General features: G+C 45.2%; 1 gene segment (V, D, J or C); it reads left to right on the forward strand.

The window, feature by feature from the left end:
* The window catches only part of LOC141148574 (Ig heavy chain C region, secreted form-like), a 366,575-nt gene that overhangs the window by 265,146 nt on the left and 84,751 nt on the right, over nucleotides 1–16,678 (forward strand). Inside the window, 2 exon segments of the C gene segment in view lie at nucleotides 557–868; nucleotides 10,199–10,540. Coding sequence covers nucleotides 557–868; nucleotides 10,199–10,540 — 654 coding nt within the window.

The raw sequence follows: 16,678 nt of genomic DNA on the forward strand, positions 1-16,678 counted from the left end.
AAACAACGGTACCGGGATGATGCCTGCAGCTGCGGACATCATCCCGGTATAACCCCGGAAAGCCGAGTACGCAGATGTGCGTACGGTCGGCGGGAAGGGGTTAAGAAAAATACTGCATTATGGCCTGTAGATGGAGATGACAATTATATGGAAAAAAAAACTATTAGGCAAATTACAAGGATTATTATTTTTTTATAAATACATTTTAATTCATTTTCACAGTAATACAAAAAGGTGTATAACATGTATTATCAATATAGAGTTGGTACAAATGCTCACATTCATTCTCTATATTACACATTTAGCTTTTTTCCGGTTAACTGTATTTATATATCAATTAATATCTTCAACTGTTGTGTCCATCCCTCTACCCAGGTCACCCCAATTACAAGGATTATTCACCATCACTGTGCAAATGGTTGAGACATTCATACAGTTATTTTTTTATAAATAGACCTTTATGTGATTTAGTCTTATAACAGACTATAAAGGTAAAGATACTTACATTCTTCATGTCAAAAATATTTTACTCATCATGTTTGTCGTATCATTTCAGCTAAGCCTCAGCTTGTACAGCCGATATCAAGAAGTTTAATTGTCTCAGGAGTGCTGAAATATTTGGTCACTCTGGAGAATTATTACCCCCGAGATATCACAATCAGATGGACACGGGGAATAGGGAAGCCACAAGAAGCCTTATCATCCACAGAGACATTCACAGATATTCCTGATGGGACCTATAATGTGTACAGTGAGGTCACAATTCCTGAGGAGCTCCTGAAGGATCCAGAATTCAGAGTACGAGTGACCTGGGAACATGAATCTCTGGACACCCCGGGATATAAGGATCTATCTATCAGAGACTCAGGTGAGTTACATGAGGTTGTTACCAACAAATATTTGATCATTGAGCTAGAATCTATAAAAAAAGCACAGGTGGTGCAAAACAGGGGCCTTTCTGTATAGTCAATAGACAGTAATATTGATCAGTAAACAATCTATTCAGATCAAATCTGAGCCATCCTCACACGGGAAGAGCCAAACGATAAGTGTGATTGGGATATCAAGGCACATAGAAAGGGCAAATCAACATGAAATCACCAATTTATATAAAACTCAAACGTTTATTACAAAAAAAAGTTTTGTGCATATAAAAAATACACGGCTGACACAACAGATATATCATCACCCTTTTCTAGACATTATTAGGATCATCTCACACAGGGGCAGATCCAGAGTCTAATCTCGGGAGGGGCACTGCCAACACTTGTGCGGGCAATTTGTCGGGGCAATGGCTGGTGTTGGCGCTTCAATCATCACTACACCATGGTTAATATGGTGTCAGGATGATTGAAGAGCATTATTTCATTGCAATATGAAATTAAGCTGTTTAACAACTCACCATAATGCAGAATCAGTGGGAGCCCCGAGTGTGTCACTTGTCACCAGATGCAGATTGTCACTGACAGTGGACAGTGACAGTGTCCATGTTGTCCCAGAGTGAGGGCGGACAGTGAGAGATGATCTCTCTGCTGCCCACGCCTGCACAGTAATGGCAGTCTTGCAAAAATGCGGTGATGTGGGGGGGGGGTGAGAGACAGTGACATCTCCAGCTTTCATATTTGGGGGACACATGGGGGGACAGGGACAAAAGTAGGGGGCCGACCATAAAATGCAATTATATATATATATATATATATATATATATATATATATACACACACACACACACACACACACACACACACAGTGTCTTAAAAAAGTATTGGTGGATGCAGCCAGGTGGAAGAAAGAACAGGGTGGAAGCAGCCGGGTGGTGGGGAGGAAAGGGTGGGAGCAGCCAGGTGGAGGGGGAGGACAGGGTGGATGCAGCCTGCTGGAGGGGGAGGACAGGGTGGATGCAGCCAGGAGGAGGGGAGAACAGGGTGCATGCAGCCAGGTAGAAGGGAGGAAAAGGTGGGAACAGCCAAGTGGAGGGGAGGAAAGGGTAGGGGCAGCCAGGAGGAGGGGAGGACAGGGTGGATGCAGCCAGGTGAAGGGGAGGAAAGGGTGGATGCAGCCAGGTGGAAGGGAGGAAAGGGTGGATTCAGCCAGGTGGAGGGGAGGACTGGATGGGAGCAGCCTGGTGGAGGGGAGGAAAGGGTGAGAGCAGCCACATGGAGGGGGGACAGGGTGGGAGCAGTCAGGTGGAAGGGAGGACAGGGTGGATGCAGCCAGGTGAAGGGGAGGAAAGGGTGGGAGCAGCCAGGAGGAGGGGAGAACAGGGTGGATGCAGCCAGGTGGAGGGGAGGAAAGGGTGGTTGCAGCCAGGTGGAGGGGAAGACAGGGTGGGAGCAGCCAGGTGGAGGGGAGGACAGGGTGGGAGCAGCCAGTGAAAAGTTCCTGTACCTCTATGAAAGCCTGCATCCCCGCACCCCCCTCACCCCCCCCCCCACCTGGAGGTAAGTTCTTACCTTGGGGGATATATAATAGAATGACTGGCACTTTCTCTCTGGCTCCCTCAACATGACTTGTAGTTTCTCTTCTCTCACGGTCCTCTCTCCCCTCCTCCTCCTCTTCCCTCTCCCGCTCAGCATGTTGGGGGCTGCAGTACACTCTCAGGGAATCGTCCTGGCCCTGTTGGTATCCGGGACTACATGTCCCATAATCCTCTAGTTGTTAGTTTCCCAGCCATTTGCCCTTAATGTAGCCAATAGGAGTGGGCATTGCCAGGTGAATGCTCGGCTCAAGGAGGAGAAGGAGGGGTGGAAATCCCCCACAGCTGCAGCTCTGCCTGTGTCACTCCCTTCACAGAGCCTGTCACTTTTGGCACCGCTGCCCTGTGTCCTGTGGCAGCAACGTCTGATGGGGGGTCAGCATCAGCACAGCCTGCTCACTATATTCTTGGGGGGGGGGGTCAATTGACCCGTTGCCCCCCCTTCCCTGGATCCACCCCGTTCTCACATGGATCTATTCATCTGCTACAACAAGATTTGATATGATTATATTACTATGTGGGACTGGGAGTAGTTGAGTGGAATTATGTCTAGATAAGGGTGATGATATATCTGTTGTGTAAGCCATGTATTTTTTATCTGCACAAAATCTTTTTTTATAGATTTTGTGATAAACGTATGAGTTTTATACGAGGTGTACCTAAAAAGTTTGGTGAATGGTATCAGAAAACAAACAAAACAGAAAATACAAAACAAATTACCTTTATTGGCCTTCAAAATAATCGCCATCCCTCACCACACACTTTTGGCAATGTTCATAAAACTTCTGGAAACTGTCAGAAAAGGCCTCTTTAGGAATCTATCGCAGAACCGCAGGAAAGAATTCCTTATAGATGATGACATGTTGTGAACAAGCACGGTTCCTTTCGTGTGAAACACGTCAACTGATCATCATTGCAATTTTGTCTGGCTCATGACAATAAAGACATTTCTACATCATCTTTTGGATTTAAGTGTGCGATCATTCTTTTCTTCTCTTCTTGATGATGACATAGTTGTTGAAGGCGATCAATATTGTCTTGACTTTGGATATTTGCAAGCGACTCTTTTTGAGTCGTGGGGAAGACGGTGAACACCATACCATAGATTTCTGCTTGGATTCCGGATCAAACTGGTAGCACCAGGCTTCATCCCCTGTGATGATGGTTCACAGAAAGAATGGTCCTGGTCACACATGGTAATGAAATCTCCAGAGGTTTCCATCCGTTTTACTTTCTGTTTGTCTGTCAGCTTGTGTGGCACATACCGGGAACAGATCTTCCACTTACCCAAATCTTTGTGGACGATGGTGCACACCATATCCTTGCTAATGCCCAATTCTTCCGACATCAATCATAGAGGCAGTCACCAATCTTGTGCCAGCATTTGTCACACTCGAACATGGCTCATCCTCAGTCATTTCCTTCCCATCGCAAAAGTGTTTCAACCAGTCATAAACATATTTTCTGCTCACGGCTTCCATCCCATACACTTGCACCAACATTTAACGGGTCTCATCACCGGTTTCCCCAATTTGTAGTAGAACTTGATGTTCACTCATTGCTCCTTTGCACTGTGACCCTACCTCTCACACTGACTATGTTCTACTGCCCGCAGCAGGTTTACCCTGATGGTCACGTGTACTCCACACTGGGTAGCACTTCTCGACGTGTCTCTGAATAGCCATGTGCATGTGCGCGCCTCTGGCCCATGCTTCTGTTGAGATATTGGACCATTCACCAAACTTTTTAGACACACCTCTAATTTGGCAATATAATTTTGATGTGTGTTAATCTGTGTTCTCTATGTGCCTTAAAAGTCATAATCACACTTATCTTTTGGAACTTTCCATACAGTATGTAGCAGAATCTCTAACCTCTTCCGGTCTGATGAGAACCTTCAAGGCCAAAGACAGCTGACATCTTTCAATATGTAGTGGGTTTTGAGGCATAGTGGGTGCAAAGATGGTGAAAGTGATTGGGCGCGACAAACTTCTTGGATGCAAAAGAGGTTTTATTTCTTTTAACAGTCCTTTTTATATTTTGCAAGGAAAAGAGGGTTAGGGCCAGGACACCCTTGAGTAGTTACAATTTCAATTGGCAGACTCTGAGACTTCAATAGGAGGACAGCCGTACAGGGAAAGGCCCCAGCAGGGTGCCACTTCTGCACGTGTAGGTTGCTGTCTCCTATGGCAACAGTATCTAACAGTTCCTAACACAAAGTTCAACAGTTCTCTCAGCTTCACTACAATGTCCACTTGTAGCTCGTCAGCCCCTTGAGCTCCTAGTCTCTCACTGGACTCTCTGATTCACTGACTCTGAATCCCATGAGCACCTCAAGGCTTTTTCTGTGGTATCTCCCTCAAGCGTCACCTACTCTTCCCTGCTGGGTCCTTAGCTTGGCACACCAGATACCTTTCAAGCTTCACCCCTGCTGACTGGCTCGGTCCTTTGCTTGACACACAAGGCTGCTCTGCAAGCGTCACCTCTGCTGGTTGGGTCCCTGACTTGATCACCACCTTAAGTTTCCAGATTCTCCACCGTGCCCGTTCGGTGAGAATACTTCTCCGGTACTTGCTTCAGTTACTCACTGTGGTCCCTGGTAATAAGGTGGTCAGTCCCTTAGTGGCGACAGCTTCCCTCCTATCTCCGACCACGACAGGTTCTACGGTCGGCAGAACCGTCACTTTTGGTTGGACTGCAAGCCGCAATCCCAACCCTGCGCTGCCCTCTTACTTCTGGATAGGCCCTCACACAGCCTGGCAGCCAGATGCCCCTGGGATAGGCCCAATCTCAGACCTAGCAGCCCAGGGCAGACAACACATGTCCACCCAGATGGCAGTCCGGGTGGCACAGAACACCGATCACCTGACTCCACCCTAATATATAGGTTCTCCCAGCAGGCTAATGGATTCAAGAAAACCCCTGCTCATTGGCTGAGATATCCCATATACCCATAACTTGACCTTGAAATATTCTTCTCATCTCTAATGCCACCAAGTGCCTGGCCACCTAGTGGCAGAAGAGAAAAGTACAACGAGGCAAAACTTAGGGAGAATTCAATGGATCTCTAACAACTATCTACATACAGTAGCTGCTCCTGACAAGGGATTTGGTGTGGAGCTCCCTGACTAAACCCCAGGGCACTACAAGTACATAAGGGATGCTGGCATTGAGCAGCATACAATAATCCTATGTGTTTTTTTTACCATCCTGACATAGCTGTGTGCTACATATACCATACAAATAGTAGCATCTTCTGTGGTGAAAGTAGGAAAAAAGAAAAAAGGCCTATAGACAATTCTGGATGTGCAGGAATAACATGATCACTAGTAGGCCCAAAAAAGTCACAAAAAAATGCTTGTGCTCAAACTCAAATGGCCTAAACAATACAAATTCCAAGTCCCAAATTGAGTGCTTGTGCTCAAAGATAGCTGTGGGATTCCGTACTTGATAAGTGCTCAGACAAGGTGCCCCCACATAGATGTAAACTCACCCCTCAGAGTGGACCAACTATCTCTAGTATGGTCAAATGCACATGTGGGGCAACCCCTGTAGATCTTCTTTAGACTGGCGTTGCCTGGGATAAATGTTCCTCATGTGGATAGATGTGACAAAGAAACCTCATTGCGCAATAACATTTAAAAATGTAATCCAAATATAAGAATAGTCAACTCACATGTAAGGGTGCCTAAAGCCTGGCACCCGGTGTGAATAGCAGGTAAGTTATTCAGGAAATCTGCCCATAGGCAATGGTAGACCGCTGCCGCGGTTAGTGTTCGTTTTCCGGAAACGGATGTTGGGGCGGAAGTATGTCACGATGACGCGAATCAACCTCGACACGTTTCAGCCTATCTAATGGGCCGTCATCAGGAAGTCATCACAACTTCCTGATGACGGCCCATTTGATAGGCTGAAACGCAGCTAATTTTTTCACTGCAGCTGCTAATTATTTGATCTGGTATAACCACATTTATATTTAGTATTATCTAGTTTCCTTTGGCGCTTTGGTTATTTAATCAATGTAGTCAAGCTGACAAGACTATAATCTAGACTCATGTTGTGCAGCCATCATCTTGAGGCTATGGAAAGGTAGGGATGTGGGAAGACATGCTGCCGGTCCCTCCAGTGTAGTTTTTGGAAGGAATAAAGGTGATCAGACAGAGGGGGGTTCAAAATGTCCAAGATCTTCTCCCACATCTCTCTTTAATGTCTATGGGCACTAGAGCTGCACGATTCTGGCCAAAATGAGAATCACAATTTTTTTACTTAGAATAAAAAGATCACGATTCTCGCAACGTAATTTTTTTTAGGAGAAAGCGATTGATTGATAGAGAGAGATAGATTCAGAGAGATTGATTGAGAGAGAGAGATTGATTGAGAGAGAGCAATTGATTGAGATTGATTTTGAGAGATTGATTGAGAGCGATTGATTGAGAGAGTGATTGATCGAGAGCGATTGATAGAGATTGAGAGTGATTGATTGAGAGCGATTGATTGAGAGCGATTGATTGAGAGCAACTGATAGAGATTGAGAGTGATTGATTGATTCAGAGCAATTGATTGAAAGAGAGATTGAGAGTGATTTATTGATTGATTGAGAGAGAGATTGATTGAGAGAGAGAGAGATTAATTCAGAGAGATTGATTAATTGAGAGATTAATTAATTGAGAGATTGATTGAGAGAGAGATTGATTGGTTGAGACTCTCAATCAATCAATCTCTCTCTCAATCTCTCAATCAATCTCTCAATTAATCTCTCTCTCTCTCTCTCTCTCTCTATCACTCTCTCTCAATCAATCACTCTCAATTTGAGAGTGATTGATTGAGAGAGTGATTTAGAGAGAGAGAGAGAGAGAGATTAATTCAGAGAGATTGATTACTGTATATACTCGAGTATAAGTCGATCCGAGTATAAGTCGAGGCCCCTAATTTACCACAAAAAACTGGGAAAAACTTATTGACCCGAGTATAAGACGAGGATGAGAAATGCAGAGGGTCCACAATGCACATCTGCAGCTGCATGCCTCCCTGTGTCCTGTGCAGCCTACCTGTATCCTGTGCATGTGTCCTGTATCCTGTGCATTTGTCCTGTGTCCTGTACATGTGTATGTGTCCTGTGCATGTGTCCTGTACATGTGTCCTGTGCATGTGTATGTGTCCTGTGCATGTGTCCTGTACATGTGTATGTGTCCTGTGCATGTTTTCTGTACATGTGTCCTGTACATGTGTATGTGTCCTGTGCATGTTTTCTGTACATGTGTCCTGTACATGTGTCCTGTACATGTGTATGTGTCCTGTGCATGTTTTCTGTACATGTGTCCTGTACATGTGTATGTGTCCTGTGCATGTGTCCTGTACATGTGTCCTGTGCATGTGTATGTGTCCTGTACATGTGTCCTGTACATGTGTATGTGTCCCTGTGTCCTGTACATGTGTCCTGTGTCCCTGTGTCCTGTGCATGTGTCCTGTGTGCATGTGTCCTGTGTCCTGTACATGTGTATGTGTCCTGTGTGCATGTGTCCTGTGTCCTGTGCAGCCTCCCTGTGGCGATCTCTATCCTCCCTGTGGCGATCCCCATCTCAGCGTGTGATAATACACTTCGGCAGCCATTCCACTGTTCAAAAGCCGCGCCTCCTCCTCGTCTGTGATAGGCAGAACACTCAGCAGTCAGCGGTCAGCCTATCACGGACATTCTCTCATACTCATACCACGGACGAGGATGAGAGAATGTCCGTGATAGGCTGTACACTGACAGCTGTTCAGCCTATCATAGACGAGCAGGAGGCGCGGCTTTTGAAAGCTGGAATAGCTTCCGAACGAATTACCTATCACACGCCGGCCACCGTCTGCCTGCATGACACGCTGATCATGCAGACAGATGGCGGTGACTCGAGTATAAGTCGAGGGGGGCATTTTCAGCCCAAAAAAAAGGGCTGAAAAATTCAACTTATACTCGAGTATATACGGTAATTGAGAGATTGATGAATTGAGACTTGATTGAAAGAGAGAACGATTAAGCAATTGATGATTCTAAAAAAAAAAAAAGAAGTAAAGCAGCTCACATTTCCTCAGTGCAGTCATGCTTGTTCCCCGAGATCTCTGTGAAGAAGAAACACTACTTACCCGACCAATCACATTCTTCTTTGCTGAGTGACGTCAGCACGCTGGCTCCGACGGCTTCCCCTCCACTCCGAAGCAGGGAAACATCCCGGGGACAACATCGATCGGTGCGCTTTTCAGCTCACAACATTCAAATTGCTTGATGATCAGAATCGCACAAATCCAGAGTTGCGATCGCGGCAGGCGGAGAATCGCGATAACGATTTATCCGCGATTAATCGTGCAGCTCTAATGGGCACCTTAAGAAACTGTTCCTGTCATATGAGATCACATGGATCTATTTCTGGTTGATTACAGTGGAAGGAGATGCTACAACAGGCAAAAATGTAAGAGCCCTTTCACACTGAGGCGGGGGGCGGCGTCGGCGGTAAAACGCCACTATTATTAGCGGCGTTTTACCGTCGGTATGCGGCCGCTAGCGGGGAGAAAGGGTTAAATAACACTGCAAAGCGCCTCTGCAGAGGCGCTTTGCCAGCGGTATAGCCGCGCCGTCCCATTGATTTCAATGGGCAGGAGCGGTATACACACCGCTCCTTCACCGCTCCGAAGATGCTGTTACCGTCCTGCCAGCGCATCGGGGCTTTCACACTGGAATGCAAGCAGCGGCACTTTCGGGTCGGTTTGCAGGCTCTATTATTAGCGCAATAGCGCCTGCAAACCGCCCCAGTGTGAAAGGGCTCTAAATGAACAAAACAGAAACCTTCCTATTTTCAGAAAGAATTGTGTTTGAATCTTCACCCCAGAGAATGTAGATCTGCAGTTCAACGAAACTATTGAACCGACCTAACTATTCCCATTATTCCCGGGCTGGGTTCCCGGGTCTGTACACCCCCTGTGCCCATTATGAGGGGTTCCCACCATCCCTGTGCTGAGTTCCCGGGTCTGTACACATGCTGTGCCCATTATGAGGGGGTTCTAGGACCTTAAAAAAACACTAGTGTGCATGGAGCCTCATAGTTTTAACAAACAATAAAAAAACATACAAGCAAATCAAAGGGGAAAGGACCTTCACCAATGTGCTTCTGCAGAGATGTGAGGGTGAAACTTTATTAACAAATACTGTTTCGTGTTTCTGAAATGAAGACTGCAGTAATAGACTGCAGTTGCAGCAAATAAACAACAGATGGCTCCCTACTCAACACAATCATATGATAGACAGTACAAAGAGGCTGCAGAAGATCAGCAGCATGGTGATTCAAAGAGGATGAAAAAAAGGGGAAAACAATTTTAAAAATTGTACTTGTTTATGATACATACTGTAGTGTCTTAGCACACCAAATGACATCCTATTTAGGTCACATCTACTAACATTCATTTGAATCATAGTTGCTCTCATGGGCACTTAGATCTATATGTGGTCACACATGCCTTTATATAAACAAAAGTTGAAATGTCTAAAAGCTGAAATTTCAGAAACAGAAAGAGCAGCAGATCACTTATAAAGACTTTGTCTAGGTCAGGGTTGGGAGGTCCACCAAAACCAGATGCTTGCTGCAGGTCATCTTCCTGAGCTGTCATGGTTTGTATATACAATACTACTTCTTGGAGATGTGGGAGATGAAAACTGAACCCTAATGATGATGGACATTTTTTGTTTTGTAGAATACCCATGGATCCCTGTGGTGGAAGAGATACAGACACCCAACATATTCCATGACACACCGGTCACCCTTCAGTGTCATATCTCTGAGTATTTCCCCGATGATATCACTGTGACATGGCTGAGAAAAAACAAGAATCAGGAGATATGTGAGGAGACTGATAATATGGTTAACAATATAATAACCCCCAGGAGAGGAGATGATAACACATACAGCTGTACAGCCAGTCTGACCATTGTCTCCACACGGAGTGTCCACCAGGGGGCAGAATACATCTGTAGGGTGGATCACCCCTCTCTGGAGAGACCCATTGAGAGAAGAACTGAAAGTCTTATTGTAAAGGGTGAGTGTTTGTATTATTTGCACAGATCTCACATTACAGTGGTTCCCTAAAGAGGCCCTGTCACCAACAAACAATTGGGGTAAAAGCACAGAAAAAAATCATTATTAAACCACTTAAGGACCGAGCCTCTTTTTGAGATTTGTTGTTTGCAAGTTAAAAACACGTTTTTTTTTTTGCTAGAAAATTACTTAGAACCCCCAAACATTATACATTTTTTTTCTAACACCCTAGAGAATAAAATGGTGGTCGTTGCAATACGTTCTGTCACACCGTATTTGCACAGCGGTCTTACAAGCGCACTTTTTTTGGAAAAAATAAAAAGTTTTTAATTAAAAAATAAGACAACAGTAATGTTAGCCCAATTTTTTTTTTATATTGTGAAAGATAATGTTATTCTGAGTAAATTGATACCCAACATGTCACACTTCAAAATTGCGCCCGCTTGTGGAATGGCGACAAACGTTTACCCTTAAAAATTTCCATAGTTGATGTTTAAAAAATTCTACAGGTTGCATGTTTTGAGTTACAGAGGAGGTCTAGGGCTAGAATTATTGCTCTCGCTCTACTGATCATGGTGATACCTCACATGTGTGGTTTGAACACCATTTTCATATGCGGCGCTACTCACGTATGCGTTCGCTTCTGAACGCGAGCTCGGTGGGATGGGGCACATTTAAAAAAAAAAAATTTCTTATTTATTTTACCTTTTATTTTTACACTGTTCTTTAAAAAAAAAAATTGTGTCATTTTTATTCCTATTACAAGAAATGTAAACATCCCTTGTAATAGAAAAAAAGCATGACAGCACCTCTTAAATATGAGCTCTGGGGTCAAAAAGACCTCAGATCTCAAATTTATACTAAAATGCAATAAAAAAAAAATTGTCATTTAAAAAAAAGAATTAAAAAAAAATGTCCCTTTAAGTGTCGGTTCACACTAGACGCGGCACGACTTGCAGGTTGCCTCACCGAGGCGACCTGCACACGACTGCCGGGGCGACTTGCAAGACGACTTCTGTATAGAAGTCTATGCAAGTCGCCCCCAAAGTAGTACAGGAACCTTTCTTCTAAGTCGGAGCGACTTGCGTCGCTCCGATTAGAACAGTTCCATTGTACAGAACGGGAGGCGACTTGTCCGGCGGCTAGGTCGCCTGACGAGTCGCCCCCGTGTGAACCGGCTCTAAGAGCTCAAAACATCACATCCGCCCTGCAATGGTATGGAGACGGGTGGGGACCATCTTCCTCCTCACTCGCATCCATACCTAACACCGAGAAGGATCCAATCACCTCCGCCACTACCGACAGCTCCAGTAAGCGGCAGAGGGCACCGTAGCGCGGCGGAAGGGGGGTCCCTCTCCCGCTGCTCATAAAAGTGATCCTGCCGCGAATTCACTGAAGAGACCACTATTATCGGAAACCGGACCGCCAGCCAAAGAAGAGGATACCGGGGTTATGGCAGCTAGCTGCTGCCATAACAGCAATATTCCTCCTCAAAGTTAGGACGTATATCGGCGTGCGGCGGTCCGGAAGTGGTTAAATGCTGTCCTGTAGTAACTTACCATACTTGTAATGTGTTAGTTCCCTAGCCAAGTCCTCTCCTTGCACACCACAGCCCTCTCCTTTTCCTGATACCACCATGGCAGCATACTAGTGATAGGCTCCTCCTCTCTTCCACTTCCTCAGGACCAGTGAATAGCATAAATGAAAGGCCTAGTTAGGCCCCGCCCCATTCTTTTTTTTCCCTCATACCTCCATGTACCAGTGAAGAGTAAGCAGTACTATGTCCTCACCTCTGCCTTCTTGTAGCATCCAGCTGGGTTGAGTCTCTCCCAGTGTGAAGGGCCGCTAAATTGCGCTAAACAGCCTGGGAACCCCTTCTTCTTGATGGGGTCCTGCAGTGTCTCCTCTTTAGGAACAAAATCTGCCAGTAAGTGTCTGTGGGCTGAGGCTTGGGGGGGGGGGGGGCAGCTAGTTCATTCATTTCACTCCTTGGTTCCCTTGTATCTCACAGGGCTGCCTATCCCTTTTGTTTTTCATTTCTGTCTCCCTATATGTTTCCCCTTTTTAATCTTTTCCTTTTCTGTGCCTTCTTTGGCTCCATTTTTTGATTATGTTTGCCCTTTTGCTTGTTTTATCCTGTGCTGGACTGTTTTCTCTGTGCTGGAGGCGCTCTTGATGACATCATCGGGCTGCGCCGGTCTGCACATGCACACTGGCTGGTGGGAGCACCGAGCAATATTTTTCTTTTGGGAAAAGCTGCCCTCTTGTTAATAATGAGGGTCAGAGTCACAGGATAGATCTATACATCTCCAGGGATAATTAGAGGGGCTCAAACGGTCCTGGAGGTTTGGTCAGACAGAGTCTCCTTTGCCTGGCTCTGGATTGTTAGAAAAAAGAAACACTTTTTCATTTTTATTTGTTACCAATGTATATTTTTCTCTTTCATCTCTAAACCTTTCGCTCTCTGATGCTATTTTCCTTTTCAGTTATCCTTCTTTTTTTTCAGCTGGCCATCCTATTTGTTCTCAAACAATGAGTCAGTCACCATTTATACAAAAGACCCTCAAATTCAAAGGTGGGAGACCATCATTTGGCAAGTTTCAGGAAAAGAGTGCCTCCCTTTGCGGATTGCCTTGAATTTTTTTCAGCCCCGCATGCGCATGCTCATGCTCTCTAAGTTCAAGAGCCATGGAAGGCGGACGTTCTTTGGAGGAACGTAGCCCTAGAGTCTGCTCCCATTCAAGGGAAAAGTTCCAAGGATGATGTCTTATCGCTTCTTCCTAGAGCAACGCTACCATCCCAGCAAAAGTCCTGCAGTGCCTGTGGCGCAATACCTATGCCCAATAGGCTGGTGAATAAAGACTGCCTGGAGGAGTTTGCAGTTGATAGGTAATACTCAAATATCATTATTATTGCAGAGGGTGGCGTGAGATTTTATGCTGTACTTATTTCAATTATCTCGGCCAGGCAGATCCCTCCTAGTTGCCTGTCACTAGAAGACCATCCTGGCACCTCGGCAGGTGGCGTTAACCCACTTAGTTCCGCTACTCTGGTGAGTGGACAGCCTGTGGACAGTACTAGCTCCTCTTCATCAGAGAAAGGACCGGAACTCTTTGGCTTCAGTTTTCTCTCCATTGAACTATGTATTCAGAAAAGTCAAGCAGGCCAATTGTATAGGTAAAGTCATATTCACCCTTTCTTCAGAACGGCAAAGTCTGGAGAGTAAATCTCCTTTATTTGTCTATACAGGTTTTATCCTCGTTAGAGATTGGATAGCATCGCTTTAATTCCTCCCTACAGCAGATACAATGTTTGAAACTTAGGTCTGCGTTTGTTTTCTCAGGCAAGTTCGGTGTAAGATACCTTATAACAGGAAATCTCTGTCTTGGTAGGAAACTTAACAGCCATACCAGGAGTGACAGGAAGTCCGTCCTGCTCCCGCAAGATGGAAAGCAAAGGGATAGGGAATTTTCCTCTTCACAGCAGGTTCCATTCTTCTAGGCAGATGGGCTGCTATAATACATACATATCAGACCTAGGGGGGGTTTTGTCCTGATTCCATTCACAAAAAGAATATACAGGCTTCAATTCAACCCTGTTTGTAGTTTTCAAGGGATGGTGGCTAGCGTCCGGTTGTAGATCTGAAGACATTAAACTTTTTTATCCCCTTAGAGATCTTCAAAATGGAGTCAATTAAACCAGTGCAGAACAGATGGCAAAATGCTATTTTAGGATCTTCACGATGACTATCTTAACATCCCAAACATCTTTCTTTCATAATTGGTAAGCTTGTGGTCGGCTAGACGTATTTCCAGTTTAACAGTCTGCCTTTTGGCCTATGTAGATCTCCGAGACTGTTCACAAGGGTTCTCAGTGCAGTGTTAGCTGCACTCAGAGAACAAGTTCTCCGGTTGTGCTGCTACTTGGAGAACATTATTCTTCTATCCAGAGGTCTTAAACAATTGCTGATGCATCAAGAGAGGAAGCAGAGTCTGGCACAGTTATCAACTGTCACTCACTATGAGTAGGAGTATACGGTGGTGGCTGAAGAGGTAGAATCTGATGAAGTCACCCCGTTAGAACCATTAGACTAGATCACAATCACTATTCATCTCGGCAAAGATAGCCTGTGAGGCACACTGCGAGAAAACGTCGGTTCAGTGCAATGGGAGATTCCCAGCTAAGCGGGGTAGTCTTAAATACCCTAGAAATCCAAGCAACTTCTTTAGCACCTTTTGCCTTACTACACAGAATCAGGGGAAGATCAGTCTCTCTGCAGTTGAACAACATGGCATCAGTTGCCTATATTCATCACCAAGGAGGAACTTGTGGCAATATGCTATTAAGAGAGGTGAACCCCACGCTATCGGGGTCAGGAAATCACATACAAATCCTGAAAGCAGTTTATCTCCAAGGGGACTTGAACACACAGACAGTCTGACCATCATGCAAACTTTCCAGAGCAGGAGTGGGCCCCACACTGTAGGTCTTCTATGAGCTGGTCCACAGGTGGGGCCAACCACAAATAGACTACATTGCTTCTCACAGCAATTTCAAACTTAGGAGGATGTCTGAATCAGTTCCGCACCCCAAGGCAGAGGGGACAAATGCCTTAATTTTCTCCATGGATCTGCAATCTAGCCTATGAGATTTCCAACAACATTTTTCGTAATGAGATTCCTCTTGAGGCTGTCGAGAGTGAACATGGTAGTCATATCTATTCCTCCATTTTGACAATGAGGGCCTTGAGTTTTTGTGGCCATTCATCTCATGAGACAAAAGCCAATTCCCCTTTGCGCATACGCAGATCGTGGCTGCAAACAGGACGACTGATAGGGGAAGCTTGAGAATCTAGCCTGCTCCAGGATGATCTCTTGTGGAGTGTGAGAAGGCACTTTACTAACAACAACTATGCCAAAATCTGGAACAAGTTTGCGTTAATTCTCAGCAGGACGAGATATTGATACTATTGCACCTCTGGTGACAGCTGTTCTGGGCTTCTTGTAGACCAGATTAAACATGAGCCTTAGCCTATATTCCTTGAGATTGCAAGTGTCGACTAAATTGGCAATAACAAGATCATCTTGTATCAAGGTTAGCGACAGCCCACCATCTAACAGTCATCTGAGCATTGCCTAACTTCCCAGAGGATCACTCAGGAGGGTCACACAAATTGGAGGTGTCCAAAACTTGAAAGAAGTTCCTATCCACAATTGCCCTTCTCAGATCATGTAATAAGCCTTTTATCTTTCCAGCTGGAATTCATCAGGGAAAAGAGGCTACCTCCTGGACTCTAGTAGGCTTGGTCGTGCATATAGGGCATGGGGTCGTGAACCTCCTTCAGCAATGGATACATACTCTCCCAGAGCAGTTTTGGTCTCATGGGCTGCCCATTTGAAGGCCTCCATAGATTCCATCTGCAAGGAAGTATCATGGTCGCCCCAGGATACCTTTTCAAGTGGTACGGAGTAGATCTGGGGGTCTTGTCATTAGTGGACTGCGGAGGAAGGACTGTTCCGTCTTCTATCCCATTCTAATTTAAAATTGATTGGACAAGTAGAACCCACCCTGTCAGCTAGTTATTTATCACTAGTATTCTGCCATGGTGGCGTCAGGAAAATGGAAAATTGTATCAAATACTTACTGTAATTTTCCTTTCCTGATGCCAAACCATGGCAGCATGCGGACCTACCCTTGTACATTTCGGTATGTAGCTAATTACATAGAATGGGGTGGGGCTTAACTAGGCCATTAATTTATGCTATTCACGAGTCCTGAGGGAGTGGAAGACAGGTGGAGCCTATCACTAGTATGCTGCCATGGTTTGGTGCCAAGAAAGGAAAATTTTGGTAAGTGTTTGATACAATTTTCCGTTTTTTAGGAGAAACTAATTGTTTGTGCTGGCCCAATTCTTCTGACTATCCCTTCACATCCCTGGTAGGGATGGGTGAATTCATACCTCCCAACGTTTTGAGATGGGAATGAGGGACACCTATTAACAAAAGCATGTAGGCATAGGACATACACCCTACCACGCCCCCTTAACCACTTGCCTACTGGGCACTGTCACCCCCTTCCTGCCCAGGCCAATTTTCAGCTTTCAGTGCTGTCACTCTTTGAATGACAATTACACGGTCAT

Source organism: Aquarana catesbeiana, linkage group LG06 (genome assembly GCF_042186555.1).
Source record: "Aquarana catesbeiana isolate 2022-GZ linkage group LG06, ASM4218655v1, whole genome shotgun sequence".
Lineage (NCBI taxonomy): Eukaryota > Metazoa > Chordata > Amphibia > Anura > Ranidae > Aquarana > Aquarana catesbeiana.